The sequence below is a fragment of the Triturus cristatus genome, chromosome 10 (assembly GCF_964204655.1).
Source record: "Triturus cristatus chromosome 10, aTriCri1.1, whole genome shotgun sequence".
Classification (NCBI taxonomy): Eukaryota; Metazoa; Chordata; class Amphibia; order Caudata; family Salamandridae; genus Triturus; species Triturus cristatus.
This window is the reverse complement of record NC_140593.1, coordinates 1,036,922,778-1,036,943,316: the sequence shown is the minus strand read 5'-3', so window position 1 is coordinate 1,036,943,316 and position 20,539 is coordinate 1,036,922,778. Positions and strand designations below refer to the sequence as shown.

The following is a 20,539-nucleotide window of genomic DNA, read 5'->3' as shown; positions in this document are numbered from 1 at the left end:
ATAGTGGTGGTGGATGTGGTGGTGGTGGACATGGTGGTGGTGGACGTGGACGTGGTGGTGGATGTAGTGGTGGTGGGCGTGGTGGTAGACATGGTGGTGGATGTGGTGGTGGATATGGTGGTGGGTGTGGTGGTGGTGGTGGACATGGTGGTGGTGGATGTGGTGGTGAATGTGGTGGTGGATGTGGTGCTGGATGTGGTGGTGGTGGATGTGGTGGACGTGGTGGTGGATGTGGTGGTGGTGCTGGTGGTGGACGTGGTGGTGGACGTGGTGATGGTGGTGGATGTGGTGGTGGTGGACATGGTGGTGGTGGTGGAGGTGGTGGTGGTGGAGGTGGTGATTGTGGACGTGGTGGTGGTGGTTGACGTGGTGGTGGTGGTGGATGTGGTGGACATGGTGGTGGTGGACGTGGTGGTGGACATGGTGGTGGTGGACATGGTGGTGGACATGGTGGTGGTGGATGTGGTGGTTGACGTGGTGGTGGACGTGGTGGTGGTGGACATGGTGGTGGTGGTGGAGGTGGTGGTGGTGGAGGTGGTGGTTGTGGACGTGGTGGTGGTGGTTGACGTGGTGGTGGACGTGGTGGTGGTGGTGGACATGGTGGTGGTGGACGTGGTGGTGGTGGTGGACATGGTGGTGGTGGATGTGGTGGTAGTGGACGTGCTGGTGGTGGTGGATGTGGTGGATGTGGTGGATGTGGTGGGCATGGTGGTGGTGGATGTGGTGGTGGACGTGGTGGTGGTGGAGGACATGGTGGTGGTGGACGTGGTGGTGGTGGTGGACATGGTGGTGGTGGACATGGTGGTGGACATGGTGGTGGTGGACATGGTGGTTGATGTGGTGGTGGACATGGTGGTGGTGGACATGGTGGTGGACATGGTGGTGGTGGATGTGGTGGTGGTGGATGTGGTGGTGGATGTGATGGACATGGTGGTGGTGGATGTGGTGGTGGTGGAGGTCGTAGTGGTGGTGGACGTGGTGGACATGGTGGTGGTGGACATGGTGGTGGACATGGTGGTGGATGTGGCGGTGGATGCCGTGGTGGTGGACATGGTGGTGGTGGACGTGGTGGTGGTGGTGGACGTGGTGGTGGTGGTGGACATGGTGGTGGTGGACGTGGTGGTGGTGGTGGACATGGTGGTGGTGGACATGGTGGTGGACATGGTGGTGGTGGACATGGTGGTTGATGTGGTGGTGGACATGGTGGTGGTGGACATGGTGGTGGACATGGTGGTGGTGGATGTGGTGGTGGTGGATGTGGTGGTGGATGTGATGGACATGGTGGTGGTGGATGTGGTGGTGGTGGAGGTCGTAGTGGTGGTGGACGTGGTGGACATGGTGGTGGTGGACATGGTGGTGGACGTGGTGGTGGATGTGGTGGTGGTGGGTGTGGTGGTGGACATGGTGGTGGATGTGGTGGATGTGGTGGTGAATGTGGTGGTGGACGTGGTGGTGGTGTACATTGTGGTGGATATGGTGGTGGACATGTTGGTGGTGCTGGTGGACGTGGTGGTGAACGTGGTGGTTGACATGGTGGTGGTGGACGTGGTGGTGGATGTGGTGGTGGTGGACGTGGTGGTGGATGTGGTGGTGGACGTGGTGGTGGTGGTGGACATGGTGGTAGTAGTGGTGGTGGACGTTATGGTGGTGGTGGACGTAGTGGTGGCGATGGATGTGATGGAGGCAGACATGGTGGTGGCGGTGGTGGTAGACGTGTTGGTGGTGGATGTGGTGGTGGACGTGGTGGACGTGATGGTGGTGGTGGATGTGGTGGATGTGGTGAACATGGTGGTGGTGGATGTGGTGTGGTGGTGGACGTGGTGGTGGTGGATGATGTAGTGGTGGTGGACGTGATGGTGGTGGAGGTCGTAGTGGTGGTGGACATGGTGGTGGTGGACATGGTGGTGGTGGATGTGGTGGTGGACGTGGTGGTGGTGGTCGTGGTGGTGGACATGGTGGTGGATTTGGTGGTGGTGGACGTGGTGGTGGATGTGGTGGTGGAGGTGGACATGGTGGTGGTGGACGTGGTGGTGGATTTGTGGTGGTTGACATGGTGGTGGTGGTGGATGTGGTGGACATGGTGGTGGTGGATGTGGTGGTGGTGCTGGTGGTGGAGGTGGTGGTGGACGTGGTGGTGGTGGACGTGGTGGTGGTGGATGTGGTGATGGTGGTGGTGGTGGATGTGGTGGTGGTGGACATGGTGGTGCTGGTGGTGGTGGACATGGTGGTGGTGGATGTGGTGATGGTGGACATGGTGGTGGATATGGTGGTTGACATGGTGGTGGTGCTGGTGGATGTGGTGGTAGTGGTGAACGTGGTGGTGGTGGTGGACATGGTGGTGGTGGATGTGGTGGTGGATGTGGTAGTGGTGGACATGGAGGTGGTGGATGTGGTGGTGGTGGACATGGTGGTGGACGTGGTGGTGGTGGTGGATATGGTGGTGGAGATGGTGGTGGTGGTGGACATGGTGGTGGTGGTGGTGGTGAATGTGGTGGTAGTAGTGGTGTAGACGTGGTGGTGGTGGTGGATGTGGTAGTGCTGGTGGACATGGTGGTGGTGGTGGACGTGATGGTGGCGGACGTGGTGATGGTGGTGGACTTGTTGGTGGTGGACGTGGTGGTGGACGTGGTGGTGGTGGACGTGGTGGTTGTGGATATGGTGGTGAATGTGGTGGTGGATGTGGTGGTGGATGTGGTGGTGGTGGATGTGGTGGACGTGGTGGTGGTGGATGTGGTGGTGGTGCTGGTGGTGGACGTGGTGGTGGACGTGGTGGTGGACGTAGTGATGGTGGTTGTGGTGGATGTGGTGGTGGTGGAGGATGTAGTGGTGGTGGACGTGGTGGTGGTGGACATGGTGGTGGTGGACGTGGTGGTGGTGGAGGTCGTAGTGGTGGTGGATGTGGTGGTGGTGGACATGGTGGTGGTGGACGTGGTCGTGGTGGTGGATGTAGTGGTGGTGGGTGTGGTGGTAGACATGGTGGTGGATGTGGTGGATGTGGTGGTGGATGTGGTGGTGGTGGTGGACATGGTGGTGGTGGACGTGGTGGTGAATGTGGTGGTGGATGTGGTGGTGGACGTGGTGGTGGTGGATGTGGTGGACGTGGTGGTGGTGGATGTGGTGGTGGTGCTGGTGGTGGACGTGGTGGTGGACGTGGTGATGGTGGTGGTGGTGGATGTGGTGGTGGCGGACATGGTGGTGGTGGTGGAGATGGTGGTGGTGGAGGTGGTGGTTGTGGACGTGGTGGTGGTGGTTGACGTGGTGGTGGTGGTGGTGGTGGACGTGGTGGTGGACATGGTGGTGGTGGACATGGTGGTGGACATGGTGGTGGTGGACGTGGTGGTGGTGGACATGGAGGTGGTGGTGGAGGTGGTGGTGGTGGAGGTGGTGGTTGTGGACGTGGTGGTGGTGGTTGACGTGGTGGTGGTGGTGGACGTGGTGGTGGTGGACATGGTGGTGGTGGACGTGGTGGTGGTGGACATGGTGGTGGTGGATGTGGTGGTAGTGGACGTGCTGGTGGTGGTGGATGTGGTGGACATGGTGGTGGTGGATGTGGTGGTGGACGTGGTGGTGGTGGAGGACATAGTGGTGGTGGATGCCGTGGTGGTGGACATGGTGGTGGTGGACGTGGTGGTGGTGGTGGACATGGTGGTGGTGGACATGGTGGTGCACATGGTGGTGGTGGACGTGGTGGTTGATGTGGTGGTGGACGTGGTGGTGGTGGCCATGGTGGTGGACATGGTGGTGGTGGATGTGGTGGTGGTGGATGTGGTGGTGGATGTGGTGGACATGGTAGTGGTGGATGTGGTGGTGGACGTGGTGGTGGTGGAGGACATAGTGGTGGTGGATGTGGTGGTGGTGGATGTGGTGGTGGTGGACATGGTAGCGGTGGATGTGGTGGTGGACATGGTGGTGGATGTGGTGGTGGGCGTGGTGGTGGACAAGATGGTGGATGTGGTGGTGGTGGTAGAAGTGGTGTTGGTGGTGGACGTGGTGGTGGTGGATGTGGTGTTGGACATGGTGGTGGTGGGCTTGGTGGTGGACGTGGTGGTGGTCGATGTGGTGGACGTGGTGGTGGTGGACGTGGTGGTGGTGGATGTGGTGGTGGTGCTGGTGGTGGATGTGGTGATGGACGTGGTTGTGGTGGACGTGATGGTGGTGGATGTGGTGATGGTGGTGGCTGTGGTGGTGGACATGGTGGTGGTGGTGGACATGGTGGTGGACATGGTGGTGGTGGACATGGTGGTGGTGGTGGATGTCATGGTGGTCGACGTGGTGGTGGTGGACATGGTGGTGGACATGGTGGTAGACATGGTGGGGGTGCTGGTGGACGTGGTGGTGGTGGTGGACATGGTGGTGGTGGTGGACATGGTGGTGGTGGACATGGTGGTGGACGTGGTGGTGGTGGACGTGGTGGTGGTGGACGTGGTGGTGGATGTGTTGGTGGTGGACGTGGAGGTGGTGGTGGACGTGGTGGATGTGGTGGTGGTGGACATGGTGGTGGTGGACGTGGTGGTGGACATGGTGGACATGGTGGTGGACGTGGAAATTTCTCTGTGGTTGGCTCTATGGTATCTTTCCCCCATAAATGGAAGCAATTGTCGTTACAAAGAACATTGTAAGACAAATTGCTGTCTCTGTGCGACATACGACCTGCGACAATAAAGAGAGAGAGCAAAAGAAGAGACGCTGTTCAACGTCTTCATGGCGCCTCTCGCGCGCATTGCCCGACATCACGACCTCAACATAATCTCCTACGCCGACGACACGCAACTGATCCTCTCCCTCACCAAGGACCTCTTCACCGCCAAATCCAACCTCCACCAGGGAATGAAGGCCGTCGCTGACTGGATGGAGGATAGCCGCCTTAAACTGAACACAGACAAGACGGAGATCCTCATCCTCGGGCCCAACCCCTCAAGGTGGGATGACTCCTGGTGGCCCGCATCACTGGGGCCACCCCCCCGCACCCACCAACCACGCGCGCAACCTGGGAGTCATCCTCGACTCGAAACTCACCATGACCAAACAAGTCAACGCTGTCTCCTCCTCCTGCTTCAACACCCTCCGTATGCTCCGAAAAATCTACAGATGATCCCGACAGACACAAGGAAAACAGTCACCCAGGCCCTTGTCAGCAGCAGACTCGACTACGGAAACGCCCTCTACGCCGTAGCGCCGACCAAGCTCATCAACAGACTGCAAAGAATCCAGAATGCCTCTGCACGCCTGATCCTTGACGTCCCGCGCCGCAACCACATCACCCCTTCCCCCGAGGAACCTGCATTGGCTCCCTGTCGACAAAAGAATCTCCTTCAAGCTCCTGATCCATGCACACAAGGCACTCCACAAGACCGGCCCAGCCTATCTCAACAGTCAACTCTCCTTCTACGTACCCAACAGGAAACTCCGTTCTGCAGACCTCTCCCTGGCTACCGTCCCACGCATCCGTAGAACCACAAATCCTTCTCCCATCGTGCCGCCAAGACCTGGAACACCCTCCCCCTCATCCTACGACAAACCGAAGACCATCTAACCTTCAGGAGACAACTCAAGACCTGGCTGTTCGACCAGTAGCAACAGCACCCCCCTTCCTCCCCTCTCTTCAGCGCCTTGAAACCCTTGCGGGTATGTAGTGCGCTTCACAAATTTTCTGATTGATTGATTGAAAGAGAGTGAGGGGGGAATGGGAAAAAAAGCGTGTCCCGTGCTGTGTTTAATCACTGTGAATGACTGATGCTGGAACGCAAACAAGCAGCAGCTGTTTTAAAGCACACTCGTGCTTGTGCTGGCCTCCGCCTTGTGGGAGCGAGCAGCGGCGGCGCCAAAGCCATATGTTTTCAATTAGAATGCGCGCTGCTGCTTGCTCCGGCAAGGTGGATGCCAGCACAAGCAAGAGTGTGCTTGAAAATGAGCAGACCGATTGCTAAAGGCCCTCCTAGGGCAGCGCTTGCGCGCTGCCTAGGCGAGACCTAAAAAGGAAGTCCCATGGTGCAAAGTACTTCAGACTAAAAAGCCTGGACATCAGGCAGTGTCCACTGCTATAGACAGCATAAGATAACACGTTTAGATAGTGGGAGCTAACTGTGTTAAAAAAAATTGTTGATCTGAAATGACCAGGCACGCATGCAAATTTGGTAGGTAACAAGTTACAGTTTCATTTGTATACTGTGCATAACATGCTTAAACAGGAGGCATTCTTTAAAATAAAAGCATGACATGCATTGACAATATCTGACCTGACGCTATACAAGTATTTTAAGTTTCTCAAATCTATTTTCATTTTAGGATAAGCCTCAACCCTAGATTCAAGAACTACAACCACTCTCTGAAGTAAACTGATCGTATCTAGCTATTTAGGTATGTTTTCTGAACAGAATGTTTGATCCCCAAAGTTCTTACTTTGACATGTGTAAATCACTTTTGATGAGCTATCAAATGGGTTTGCGGCCACTCCTATAAACTCTGGAGTCTGCACATAATATTTTCCATGTGGGCTGAGCATTATCCTAGCTAAGCTTTTTATCTGACAGGGAGTTGCATTTTTGTCTTTAAGTAGCAGAGGTCTAAAAAAATTCCATCAGGCGACCTGTCCTAAACTCAGTTCGTTCGTTGTAACTTTGGAACTGTCACGCATCAGGCGGTGACATCAGCCAACCTTTAAATGCACCATGTGGCAGAAGAAGGGCACACACAAGGCACAAGCCTGGGCAGTAGCGTGTTGTGAGTTACAAGACACGCCTTTTGTCTGGAAAGGCTTCTACCCACCAGAACTGCAGCCATGATTGGAGGATTTGTTTTGCCCGAGCACAGGAGGCGTGGCCGAACCTCGCTGACCGCTCTCCTGTACTCCGGCAGGACCTGCAGCACGGGCCCTCTTCAGCTGTGAACCCTGTCACCATGAGCGCGCGCCCGGTTTTCATAGCGGCAGAAGTCGTGGAGAAGTTTTTAAAGTTTCCTGAACTCATCCAGCAGCTGGAGAGAGCCCTGGCCAACTTCTCCCGTGGCGCTGAAGGGGGCGTTGTCCAGCCGCTGCGGACCATCGTTCCAGTTGCAAAGTACAGCGGGTAAGACTCTTACTGGGTAGTAAGGCACTCTTACTACTAGTGCAGAGATTCTGGGCGCTGTACCAGCAGAGAGACGGGGACATGCGTGAACTGCCTCTTTATTTCTGCTTTAAACAGTGATAATGCTTCTGCAGTACAAATTCAAGGTCAGTTAACAATGCCCTTTCACTAACCCGACCATTCTTGGACTCTGGAGACCATTCTTGGTAAATTAAAAAAGACAAGAGAGAACTGACATGATGCGAGCAATGAGCAGAATGCAAATAGTCCTCCTGTAAAGTAGAGGTGACCAAAGGCATTAGTCTCATAAGAGAGTGCGAGCCTCTTGGCGTCCTTTTCGTAGGCTTGCGATCGCAACCTTTGACCCGCATTATTTATTAACAATTATTGTCACAGACATATGTCCCCCATCCTCAGGACAAATTATCTTAAAATATGTGAATATTTCTATTTATTTAATTCTGTTTTTTTCCAAAGATCTCACTGTTTATCCCATTAACATCCTCCTGTCTGGAGCAGAATGGATATGGGAGCCTCTCTCCTATAAACTATAGGGCAGACTGTGTGCGACCATGTGCTTTATTGTATTTTCTCAGCTGACTTTGCTGACTCTGGCAAGTGCCACGAAATTGCGTGGTCATTTTTAGTCCATGGGGGATGCGGAAATATTGTGAAAAGGCGTTAGTCTAACATGGAATGCGTGAAACTTGACAGGGCTGAACAAGGCAATCCCAGTCAAGCCAGGGTCTAGATTCATCCCAAGAGTGAAGAGAGCCACGGCCCGGCCAGTGAAGGAATTATGAGGTAAAGCATACAATAGTTAATCTAAAAGATAGGACAAGATTTATTCATTGTATTTTTTTAACATTTGGAAATGTTTTGATTAGGTACATTAGATTATATATTGGATAAAGTACACATTGCGATACATTATAAGGATATTGCAAGTTACCAAGGTGTTCACTGACCAGATAGAGAAACAAGGCCAAAGGCCTAGTTCTTTTTTAAAGGAATTGAACTTCGAGGTGACTCGCAATATCCTTATCATTTACGGCAGGGGATACTTTATTCCTTATAATACATGGCGAAACCATCACCTTTCCCACAAACCACTTACATTCTTGCTGCATAGCTCTTTCATATGAAAGAGAGAGCAGATTTGCACACATGAAGAATAAAAAATAGAATCTCTAGTATAAGATCAAGCACATCAAAAACACTGTTATATAATTTTTGCAGAAAAATATTAGAATAGGTTTAATAGTTATTTAAGTAATTTTTTTAAAGGTGCAGTAATGTGTAGAAACATGCAGAAAGATTTTAACCTTCCTATAATTACTTAAGAAGTGCAAAAATAAAATGTTGCCGTAAATATCTATTTTCTACTTGTCACTGTATTGCCAGAAAAGCAAAAGAAAGAAAGCAACATTTCTTTTGAGTTCATTGAACAGCTGCTTTAGCTATGCTTATGACCTGACCTGCCTTTCCTTCGACTACTGGCTGCAGTGGCAGGCATTGTGATGTCAGAACTCGACTGTAATAAGTTATTACAGTTGAGTGGCCACGTCACTTCACTATAATAGGCAACTGGGTGAGTCACAAGTCTCTTAATATAAACAAATTAGAGATGGTTTTTATAAAAGGATTGCAGAATCCTGTGTACTATATTACTGCAAAAGTAATATTAAAATTAATAGTTTACAATTAACTCTGAGTTTTCAGTTTGACTAATTTTTTACAGATAAATACAGCACGAAAACAATGTATTTCAAGTCTGTATTTATATTTAAAAGTGAAAAATACAGAAAATGTAGCATCCTCTCAGTGACTCTCCTTGTTGTTCATGAATTCTAAGCCAATAGTTGTTTAAATTGAGAGCATGTGGAGTCAAAAAACACATTACATTTTCTTAAATAAGTGCATATCTTGGCATATGTTTGTGCTATTATGCAAATATTTTCATGTGACTTTATAGTTTTATTAAACTTGGCTGCCAAATGTGCTAAAATAGGACAGGCATCAAAGTATGAGTGCACTTTTACTGGTTAAATACATGTGGATATAAATGAGTAATTTCTTCATTTATTCACAGAACGCAAAATAAATATATATATGGAGAAATACAGATAACATGGCCCCAAAAATAAATCTGAATAAATACAGACCGAAATGTTAAAAAAATAAATACCATAAAATTGGGTGCCCTGTTTATCATTCTAAACATTAATTTAGAAAGATTGAAAACAAGGACTCACATTTTTGAAGTCAAAGAATCCTGCTCCAAAAATGCCTTTATGTTGCCATGAGTGAGCTAGGAGATAACTTAACTAGTCATGTGCACACTACAAATGGCTCATGTTCTCAAAATATTTGGAAAAATATTGTAGTCCGTAAAGTGTGCGAGTGAGGTGTATGTGCATATATAAGTCACGCCCATGTTCATTCATTCAGTAATACGCCAACATAGGCAATACAAATATTTAAAAATATACCACACCTTTTTATGTCAAGCCTACTAGACAGCACTAGCTGTTGGGTGGCAAAAGACCTATTTTGGGATTACCAATAATTTACAGGGATTCACCACCGACCCATTGCTTACCATTGATTTACTTTGTCACTATCCTTTACTAGCTTCTTTTTCAATGGCTTTCTTTAACCCATCTTACACTTCTTTTGTTTGTCGCTCAACTGGAGCATAGCCTCTTTGCTATCTCTCTTAGTGGCTGGCATCTATCCTTCCACTACTCAGTTTTAGGTATTTCATTTTTTTCCATGATAGTGCATGAACAGTCCAGCTCTCTTTCTTATATTCTTCTCACCTCCGCGCTCCGTGTTGCTAGCTCCCTCATCTTGCAAGCTCACTCTTGTGTGCTTCTCTCCCTCACCAAATGCCCTGCCTCCTTCAATCTTCGTGTTGCGTTCTTGTTCGTGTGCTTTTTCCCTACCTCCAGTGATGCTGTCCCTCAGGTGCTACTTCTCCCCTCCCTCACCCCCTTCCTGTTGCTTCCTCCCACACACTCCTCATTGTACCCCAGTCCCACCATTATTAAAACAAAAACACATTTGTATAGAACCTGTAAGAATTCAGGGCTTTTTGCAGATGCCCCCCACTTTTGCCCCCATTTGCAGTACTAGATGCTGATTTTTAACTCTGACAGTGCACTGAAGGCTGATAATCAGGCACCAGCGCCAGTGGTACTAGTGGTACCCGGGGCATGGGTGGTAAAGGGGTCCCCAGGGCTTGCAGCACTTTTTGTGCCATCCTGAGTGACCCAAGTAAACTACTGACAGCGGGCCTGCCATTGCAGACTGCAGAAACTGTGTAAACTGCTGCATTTCAACTTTGCCCACACCATGTGTGGCAAAGTCAATTCACTGTTTTTAATATATGTCGGCCACCCCCAAAGGAAGGCCTCCTGAGCCCAGGAGGCAGGGTGCCTTAGATTAAAGTTGTGGGCATGTAAGTGCAAGCTTATATGTCCCTATAGTGGCCTTTACCATTAAAGGACACTATAAGTGGTAGACAGTCCATAGGATAACATGGGCTGGCATCCAGGGAAACCTGAGGTTGGCATCTCCATTATGGTACTGCCTAAATATGTTGTGTTTCGTATCAAACAACATGCCTCCTCACCCCTGACATGAATCTCGAGTTGAGGGCAATGTGGCATGCACCCAGGTGGCTGCCTTAGGGGTTGCCAACCCGGTTGCCCCAGCTTCTCTGACTAGCAGCCTGTGCTTGCTGTTGCTAAGACAGGATGCTGACCTCCTGCAAGGCAGTGTGATCATTCCCAGTAGACAGGTCACACCTCCCTCCCAGGAAGGTTAGTGAAGTGGCACCTCAAGGTGGTGAGCTTCAAAGGCTACACCGCCTCTGATATGCAACAGGGCTGACTCCCAGAGAAGGAAACAGCCCTCTGCCTGTCCCAGGCACATTTGCACCTGGGCACGCGGGAAATTAGGTATGCAGGAGGTGTATAACCCCAGAAGGCTAGCCACACCTCTAGGGTGAGCTGCCTGGTCTCTACAGCTAAGAAAGACTCCTGCCATTTTTTAAATTGGTAGATATAGAGGGTTCTGGGTAGAAAAGATGACCCACACCCCTGGATGTGGTCACCTCAGGCGCAGACTAGCTGCCGGAACTAGCAGCCCATTGGCTACTTGCTCCGAAACCCCTAACTCCCCTAAATCTAGGATTTAAGGGTCCTCCCTGACACTAGAATCTCAGTTTTGAATCACCTTCCATCGAAGAGAACAAAGAAGAGACCCGTGTCTGCAACAACAGGACTTTGCCCAACCAAACCAAAAGAGGGATACTCTGTCCCTGTGACAACGCTCTTAGAACTGTGTGATCGAGACTTGTCCTAGGCGGAAGCTCGGATCCCCAGAGAGAGGGACCCCTGAAAGAGCCTGAAGAACTCTCAGACTCCCCGAGACTAGTGTCACTAGTCCCATGTAAAATGCAGTTAAAACAGTGCTCTGGATCCGAAGAATCGCTGGCCATCGGGGCCTCTGAGGGATCGCCCAAATCCAGAAGGTCTAGTGCTTTGTGGGAACTGTAGTCCTGCCTTCCACGAAGTTTCAGGCACTTACTGTGTTCCCTGGGACCATCAGAAGTAGAAGTAACCATCTGCTGTGCTTGCAGCTGCCAAGGTTTGTTGGTCACTAGTCTGGTAAACAATCCCTGCACTCAATGCTGCATCTAGAGGCAACATCATCCAACCGTGGCCCAACATCAGCAATGACTCAGTTGTTGTGTTTTTGCATCTTGTACCCAGCAGCACCGTGTAAGCGGTAAAAGCTTCTCCGGCGGCTCCTTTTCAGCACCCAGGACAGCCAGGACAACTCTGCACCCGGGCTCTATGGGCCAGGTAAAATTGAACTGACTGTCGTGGCCTGGTCCAGGGACCCGCATGACCTTTACCCCCCGTGGGTTCCACACAACTCGACCTGCAAGTGACAGATTGTCACTACCACTTTCTTCCCATTGACCGCAGTGCAAATGGTCTGCAGTATGGAATTGCTGTGATTTGTTTTCTTCTAAAATCTAGAATATAAATATGTATGCTATTCTGCTCATTTTGGTGCCTAAATTAACATAAAAATACACTTTATTTTTATAAATTGGTGTTGGATTTTTATAGAGTCGTGTCCTGCTCCTCCAAAACGTTATGGCAAGGATTGGGTGAGCAAAGGGAAAGGGATGAGCCCAGGGGGCATGGCCAATCAGATAATTTTAGGAGTACTTTTTCTATAGCTCAAAAACCACACTAAACATGAGACTTATAAAACAGCAAATGAATCAAACAAAAACAGTTATTGACCCAGAAATACTGCTCCTCATATTTGAGGTATTGTGAGCCCCTCACACCCCTGGACCCCAAAGAAACTACACTTGCCACACTAATGATAACTGCAGTCCTGAGTAGCAGGCTATCTCCGCTGCGTTTTTTACCTCTTCGCCACTGTGCCGGATCATCACTATAATCTTGAAGCAGGCTCTCTGTCCCTTACAGCAAAAAAAAGAGCTCCCAAATGTAGTCACCCTTTTTCTGCAAGGATCCCCCAGTCCTAATGCTAGAAAGGAAAATAAGCTCCAATGCCCTAAAGTGAAACAGTCATAATTGTGATGCAGTGGGCCCCTCCGACCCCTGGTCCCCAGTGCTGCTGAACCTGCTTCACTAATGTTAGCTACTGCCTTGCAAAGAGGGCAGTGCCCTCTACCTGTTGTTAAAAACATTGACTCCCATCTAGCCAAACACGCTTCTCTGCCATCTCTCTGAGGCACTGCTTTAATTTTTCACTCCTGTGGGCCATTGCTCAGAGGCATAAATCCACACTGGCAAGTGTACAGTGGGCCCTAATGCAAGCAAGAAAGGATGGAAAACAGCCTTAATTAAGGTGTAGTTGGCTCCTCATACCTCTTGGGTCTAGTGCCACTGTACCTGCAGTACCAATGATTTTTTCTGCCCCTTTGCATTAAAAGGCAGCATGGGTGACCTGGGCTCTAATGCTAACAAGGAAAATGGATCCCCACTCCACTTCATGGTAAGACAGCCAAAACTGAGCAGCAGTGGCCACGTACACACCTTACAACGGTACCTGCTGTACTAATGGATGTCCCATTAAAAAAAAAGCTCCCTTATATGGTCCCCTTTCTTGGGGTATCCCTCGGAGGAGGAGGTCTCTGACCATTTGTAAACATAAAAATGAGCACCCATGCAGTGCTTCATCTTCTGGGTCATCTCTTTGACAATGTCTGTTAATCTAGTCATTCCCCCTTTCTCCAGGACCATTACTGTGATGCCCCAGGGGCCGAGAGGATCAGGGCTTTGCATCTGAATGCAACCCTGCTGGCCTCCTCCTTGCTACCCCCTGGACTTACCTTTCACAAATACAACTGCCCCTGAATAGTTAATGCTTACTCTGCCTGAAAGCGAGGGTGAGTGATAGTGCAGTGAGTTAAAGACAAAGCAAGCCTTCATACCAACCATTAATTGATTGAGTCACTTAAAGCCAGTGCCACTGGAATGATGAGTTTCTGAGGTATCTGTGTTTTTGGCATAGTTATGGGTTTACCACATTTGCTACATGCTCCATCATCTGCTGCCTAGCCTGTAGATTTTTACAAAAAATGTGATTCTAGCTCAAATGGATCAAAAGTTACTTAAAACGTGGTGACGTGTTCAGGGGCAGTAGAATGCCCTTCATAAAGGTTGAATGGCCCTCTTGCAGTTGCTTATTGCTGTATTTGGGTGTTAAACTGGTACTAATGATGTATAATATTTCCCCTGAAAGTGTTACCATGAGTAAAAATGACAAAATAATGAAGTAAAGCAAAGCTCAGAATGTGCAGCATTAGGCTGCAGCTGCATAAGTTACCTTTTCTTGTACATGATTTAGTCAACCCTGCTGCATAATTTCGTCCTCTCCTGCCACATAATTCCATTGTCCTGCCTCACGCATCAGAGTGACAAAGATTTATTCTTTTTGAGAGGTAATGTAGGGGTGTTATCAGCTTTGTTCTGGAAGAATGGTGATACTTATAAAAATGATTGCATTTGGTACAGTCTGAGATCTTATTAATAAAAACTATATTGTGTAGGAACTTGTTTTATCCCAAACACTGCATCATTTTGCAGCAGCCTAGCTTAGACTGTGTGTTATGCAAGGTTGAAATAATAACTTACATATTCACAGTGCTTTCTGTCACTGGCTATGACCTCTCAGCACTATAACTACAAAGGTCACTATTCCCCAATGTGCCAACTAGGGTTTATGTAGGAAAGTAGGATCTGCTTCTTACAGTTACCCCCACTTTTGCTGATATTTCACTGTTTTCGACTTAGTCTGGCTGGGATCCTGCTATCCAGGATCCCAGCCTAGCTGCTTCTCCTCTAAATTGATTGCATGTACTTTAGGTACACTCAAGATTGGATTCTGGGGTACCCTTATAAGTCCCTAGTATATGGTATACTATGTACCCAGGGCATAGGTACCCCAGAGGCCTCTCAGGAGCTGCAGCATGTATTATGCCACCCCTGGAAGACCATTCAAAATGGCACCACAGGTCTGCTACAGCAGCCTGTGTAAGGTGGTGCATGCACCCCTTACTTAGGTATATGTTCACTATATCTACTCCACATCACTGCACATTTAAAACTATCAGTCACCCCTATGGCAGGCCTTATTAATCCTGAAGGCTGGATGCTGAGTTTTATGTGAGAGGGTGCACCTGCATGAGCAGAGCCCCTCTGCATCCTTCTGAACCTATATTCCGGGGTTGTTTGTGATGCAGCCAACCATATATACTTAAGTGCATTATAACCTCACGGTAAATGCTAACTTTAAAACAGCTGTATGGAAACATGTTGTGTTTGGTGTCAAACACCTTGGAATCATACCTCCACACCAGTAGCTGGTGTGGGAGGTATGATTCCACCCTCCTAAAGGGACATATGCAACACACTGGTACACCCGGTAGCAGCTTTCTCGACCCTGGCATCACAAAATGGATGCTGCCAGCCACAGACACTGGTCTGCCTTCCTGCTGCTGGACGAAACTCCAGCAGAGAAAGGCCTGATAATAGGTTTCCAGTCACAGGGAGGTGTGACCACCTCCCAGACAGGCTTTAGTGTATTGGGTCTGGGTGGGTGCACTCTGGGAGTGCTTTGATGTCTGCACTGGGGGCACATTTGGTGACCCTGTGCATAGTCCAGCTCAAACCGGTTGCAGGAGCCATTTGCTCCTGCTCTGGCGCGAAACTGAACAAAGGACATGGGTATAGCCACCCCTCTGTCCTGGCCCTCCCATAGGTGGGTCCCCAGAGTTTGTCCCACCCCTTCCTTGGGTATAAAGTAGGAACCCTTGACTACAGGACTTTAGATTTTACCTGGACTAAACTCTGCTACAGAAACTAAGTACTTCAATGATCTGCACGACGCTGGATGACTAAAGAATCTCCCTTGGAGTAAAGGAGTTACTCCCCTGCAAGGCAGGCACCTGAAACGCATCTGACCGGTTTGCATCTCCCGAGCTCCTGAGGACTTCGAAGATTTCTGAAACACAGGAGGTGGGTTCCCAGGGTCTCTGAGGTTGATCTGTGCTCTCAGCAATTATGAGGCCCATTTCCCTTGTGGAGACCGTACAACCCGAACCCCTGTGCACCGCGTATATTTGTAGCAGCATATGCTTTTTGGCGACCCCTGAGACTATGCTTTGGGCCAATTGTAGTCCTGACCCCGAGCAGTAATTCCACTGAAGATTTCTGGCCTACACTCCACGAGTGTTCCGTGGGCTGGTATTATGTGATTCAGCTCGAGGTCCCTTCGCGATCCCTGGTCCATCGACTTGTGAGTCCCTGTGAAGGTAACTTTAACTTTTCATGGTCTTTCCTGGTTGCTCCAGATGTACCCTGACTCTCCATAGCTTGGAGTGCCCCCAGGACCTTTTTGGCCCTTACCAAAGCATCTTTCCTCTGACTTCGTGGGTTGCATTTGCTAAGGCTTGTTGGTGTTCAATCCGGACGTTGACCCCCGAGCACTTGACATCCTTGGGACAGCTCACCTTCAGACTTTGGTCATCGTCGACGTCTCCTGTTCCCCGTGGCTGCAGAGTCAAGCTTCACCTCTTCTCACCTGAAACACCCGACATTGGTGGGCATTCGTCTATCGTGCCCCTGGTCACTGTGAAGTGACCCAGACTGTGTCCCCTCTGCTTTCAGGTTCTTCTCAGCTCTGATCCAGGCTTGGATCACACCAGACACTTTTCAACTCCACGGCAGTAGCACTTTTCCGCATCACGCCATTGAAAACTACGAAGGTTTCCGACATCACTTGACCCCTATGCACCCGGCTCCTCTGGGATAGGTAACACGGGTATCTCGGTACTCTCAAGGGTGCTGGACTTAGAACCTTCTATGTTTAGCTGGGTTTGCTTAAAGTCCTCTCCAAAGTGTCCCTAATCTTTAAAATTCCAACCGCGACTTTCCCATAGAGTTGTACGGAACTCGCGTCTGTGTTCTCACACTGCACCCGTCCTCCGTCAGTCCCCTGTGTCACTACCTTGGTTGGTTCCTTGGGGTCCCAGTGATTCTACGTGCTCTAGGCACTGTGTCTAGTCAAGTCGTGGTTGTTAAACCACTTTCTTAGTATATGGTTTGGTCTCCCCCCCTGGAGCCCACTGTTTACTATTTACTGTCGTTCTAGTGATTTCATATTGTGTGCTTTGTTCTCTAATCTCATACAGAGGTTAGTAGAGAGTGTTTAGTAATAAATACATATATTTTAAATATTCCTTGTGTGGTTCTCCTTTCATTTGATCATTCAGGAGGTTATCTGGTAAACCAAGCTGCTTTACATTCCTTTGAGGCTTAGCTTGAAGGCTTCTCTCCATAGCTACCACTAGGATAGCTTTCAGTAAAGGTTGTCTTTAACCTAATCATCAATAAGGGTTGTTTGGACTGGTACAAGGTGCCCACTTTAATTAGTGGTCAGCATATACCAGGCCAACATCTCACATTGGTGTGCAGTGGTTGGGATTCAAGCTAGCTATTGTTTTACCAGATAATTTAATTGAGTGACTAACTGAAAACCACTAAAGGTATTAGGTACATATAAATCAAGACTAGAATAAGTAACTTCTACTGAACTTAGAGTTGGGTAAGTCAAGGGTTTAGCACACCCTTTCTCCAACTCAAGAGAGTTTAGTAGCTCCCACTAGGTTAGGTAGGTGCCTGCACCACACAACTCTAGTATGTTTTCTAGGCCAGAAGCCAGTGGGCCTCTGCCAACTAAGTATGACCATCTCTCATTCCAAGAATTGAGAACTATGTGTATGTGTAGGAAACTGAAGACAAGGAGATATCCAGGCACTCAACGACTCATAGAGGCTTTGCTTTAGGATAACCTCAGAAAGACCCTAGGGTCTGATGAGGCAGGCAAGTTGGGTGGAGCAGCAGAGGAGGAAAGGCCAGAAAGTGAAAACTTCTATGACCTGGACTCCAATGCTAACCAGGAGGGTCAAGATGATTCTAACCTGGACAATCCAATTCTTCCTGAAGGTGAGGGAGAAGGCCTCAGTGGCCCTCTCTTTACCACACCTGGAAGAGTTAACAGTTTACCAAGAAGATCAAGATCTCCTTCTCAGGAATCTAATCATTCTGGTATTTCTGTAGGGACCTCTGCTTCTCATAAAAGGGAGTCCTCTTATGAGAAGAAGTGCCAACTGCTTGAGTTTGAGAGAGCTAAGCTCTGAATCAAGATGGCCTTAGATAGGGAATCCCTGGAGCTCCAGAGAACTTCCAAAAGGTTGGGGCTAGAGCCCCATGGTGGCAGCAACAGTGTCCCTAGAGGTAGAGAACATACTCATGACCATAGGAACCTGAACAAGATTGTCCCTCCCTACCAGAGTGGGGATGACATCCACAAATGGATAACTGCACTGGAGAGGGCCTGTAAAGTACAGAGGGCCCCTCAGGAGCAGTGGGCAGCAATCTTGTGGCTCTCCTTTGCAGAGAAAAGTAGAGACAAGCTCCTCACTGTTAGAGAAGAGGATGCTGATAATTACAAAGTCTTGAGGAGTGCTCTGATTGATGGGTTTGGCTTAACCACTGAACAATACAGGATTGAGTTCAGAGATACCCAAAAGGCACAGATTCAAGACCGGGTTGACTTTATAGATTGTGCTACTAAGGCTCTGGAAGGCTGGTTACCTGGCAGTAAAGTGTGTGATTTTAAAGAATTGTACAATTTAATTATGAGGGAGCAGATCCTTAATAATTGTCAAAATCAGCTATTGCATCAGTACCTGGTGGACTCTGATCTGACCTCTCCCCAAGAATCGGGCCAGAAGGCAGACAAATGGGTCAGAACCAGGGTGAGGCAGAAGGTTCAGAACCAAGGTGGGGACTCCAAGAAGCAAGATTCTAAACACTCTGATAAGGGTGAGGAGAAGGATAATGACTAGAAGTCATCTCAAGGGCCCCAAAAATCTTCCTCTGGTGAGTCACAATCAAACAAGGGTAAAGGCAAGAAGAAGCCATGGTGTCAAATCTGTAAACAGAAGACCCATTGGACAAGTGATTGTACCAAGTCCAAGGACTCAACTCCAGCCACCATTTCCCCTAAGGCAACTGTTCCTCCTAGTTCAGCTCCAAGTGGTGGTACTCAGAATAAGGGTGTAGTAGGGTTAACCCTGGAATCTGAGATGGACTCTGGCCTAGTCAGAATTCCAACTCAAGCTGTGTTGATCTGTGATGGAGGCATGGATATGGCCTCCTTATTTGTCAGTCCCAGTAATCTGGGCAAATATAGACAGCAGCCTTTGATAAATGGAAAAGAGGCCTTGGCATTCAGGGACATAGGAGCAAGTGTCACAATGGTGACAAAAGATCTTGTGGCTCCTGAGCAAATCATACTTGGTGAGATGTACCAAATGACCAATGCTAGCAATGTCAGGACAGACCATTCCTTGGCAGTTGTTAATTTCACCTGGGGAGGGGTAACTGGCCCTAAGAAGGTTGTGGGAAGTGCAGAACTCCCTGTTGAATGCTTGTTGGGCGATTATTTAAAAACTTCAGCTTGGGCTGAAGTGGAACCCAGGACTCATGCAGAAATGTTGGGTATCCTTACAGATGTGTTTGCTATGTCTAGGTCACAGGCAAAAATGTCTTCCACTGAACAGGCCCTGGATCCTGGAAAAATGGACCAGGTGCCTTCCAAGAGGAGGAGCAGTAGGGGTAAGGCAGTGCCCCCCCGACTCAGAGTACAGATCAGTCTCTTGAGGGAGATGATCTTAGTCCTGAAGAAGGAACTGTCTCAGAGGAACCTGAGCCTGATCAGGTTGAGTTCTTGGGGACAGGGGGCCCTGCCATTGCAGATTTGAGGCAGGAGCAGCTGAGCTGCCCCTCTCTTGAACCCCTCACACAGCAAGCTGCTGCTGAGGCTGCTGGGAGTGCCAGCGGGTCCCATTGGATCTACTGGGATGATGGACTCCTTTACTCAGAGAGTAGAGACCCCAAGCCTGGTGCCCCCAGGAGGTTGGTTATACCTCTGAAGTTTAGGGGCTTCCTATTGACACTGGCACATGACATCCCATTAGCAGGTCACCTAGGCCAAAACAAGACTTGGGACAGAATTGTCCCTCACTTTTATTGGCCTCACATGTCTGAAGACACCAAGGAGTTTTGTCGCTCCTGTGTCACCTGTCAAGCCAGTGGTAAGGCAGGTGGTCCTACATAGGCCCCCCCTGATACCACTACATGTGGTGGGGGTTCCCTTTGAGAGGGTTGGGATTGATTTAGTTGTTCCCATGGATCCTCAAACTGAATCTGGGCACAGATTTATACTGGTGGTGGTGGACCATGCCACTAGGTATCCAGAGGCAATTCCCCTTAGAACTACCACAGCTCCTGTGGTGGCAAGGGTCCTCCTGGGAATCTTTTCCAGGGTGGATTTTCCTAAGGAGGTAGTGTCAGACAGAGATGCAAACTTCATGTTTAGTTACTTGACTGCTATGTGGAAGGAGTGTGGAGTAAATTACACATTTACCACCCCTTATCACCCACAATGCAATGGGTTAGTTGAAAGGTTCAACAAAACCCTCAAGGGCATGATTAAAGGTCTCCCAGAAAAGCTTAGGTGCAGATGGGACATACTTTTGCCCTGCCTTCTCTTTGCCTACAGAGAGGTTCCTCAGAAGGGGGTTATTTACAGTCCATTTGAACTTCTGTTTGGACATCCAGTTAGGGGTCCTTTATGTCTAGTGAAGGAGGGATGGGAATTACATCTCAAACCCCCTAAACAGGATATTGAGGACTATGTACTTGGTCTCCGCTCCAGTATGGCTGAGTACATGAAGAAAGCAACTAAAAACCTTGAGGCTAGCCAGGAATTGCAAAAGGCCTGGCATGACCAAAAGGCTGTGCTGACTGTTTACCAGCCAGGGCAGAAAGTATGGGTGTTGGAGCCTG

The 20,539-nt window shown here is 49.3% G+C and overlaps 1 protein-coding gene across 2 annotated transcripts in view; it reads left to right on the top strand.

The window, feature by feature from the left end:
- Nucleotides 1–6,826: 6,826 nt before the first annotated feature.
- CRYM (crystallin mu) overlaps nucleotides 6,827–20,539 on the top strand; it is a 125,905-nt gene continuing 112,192 nt past the window's right edge. For both annotated transcript variants that reach the window (XM_085629115.1, XM_085629114.1), the window contains exon 1: nucleotides 6,827–7,064. In XM_085629115.1, coding sequence (XP_085485241.1) covers nucleotides 6,898–7,064 — 167 coding nt within the window. In that variant the 5' untranslated portion in view covers nucleotides 6,827–6,897. The remainder of the gene's footprint in view (nucleotides 7,065–20,539) is intronic.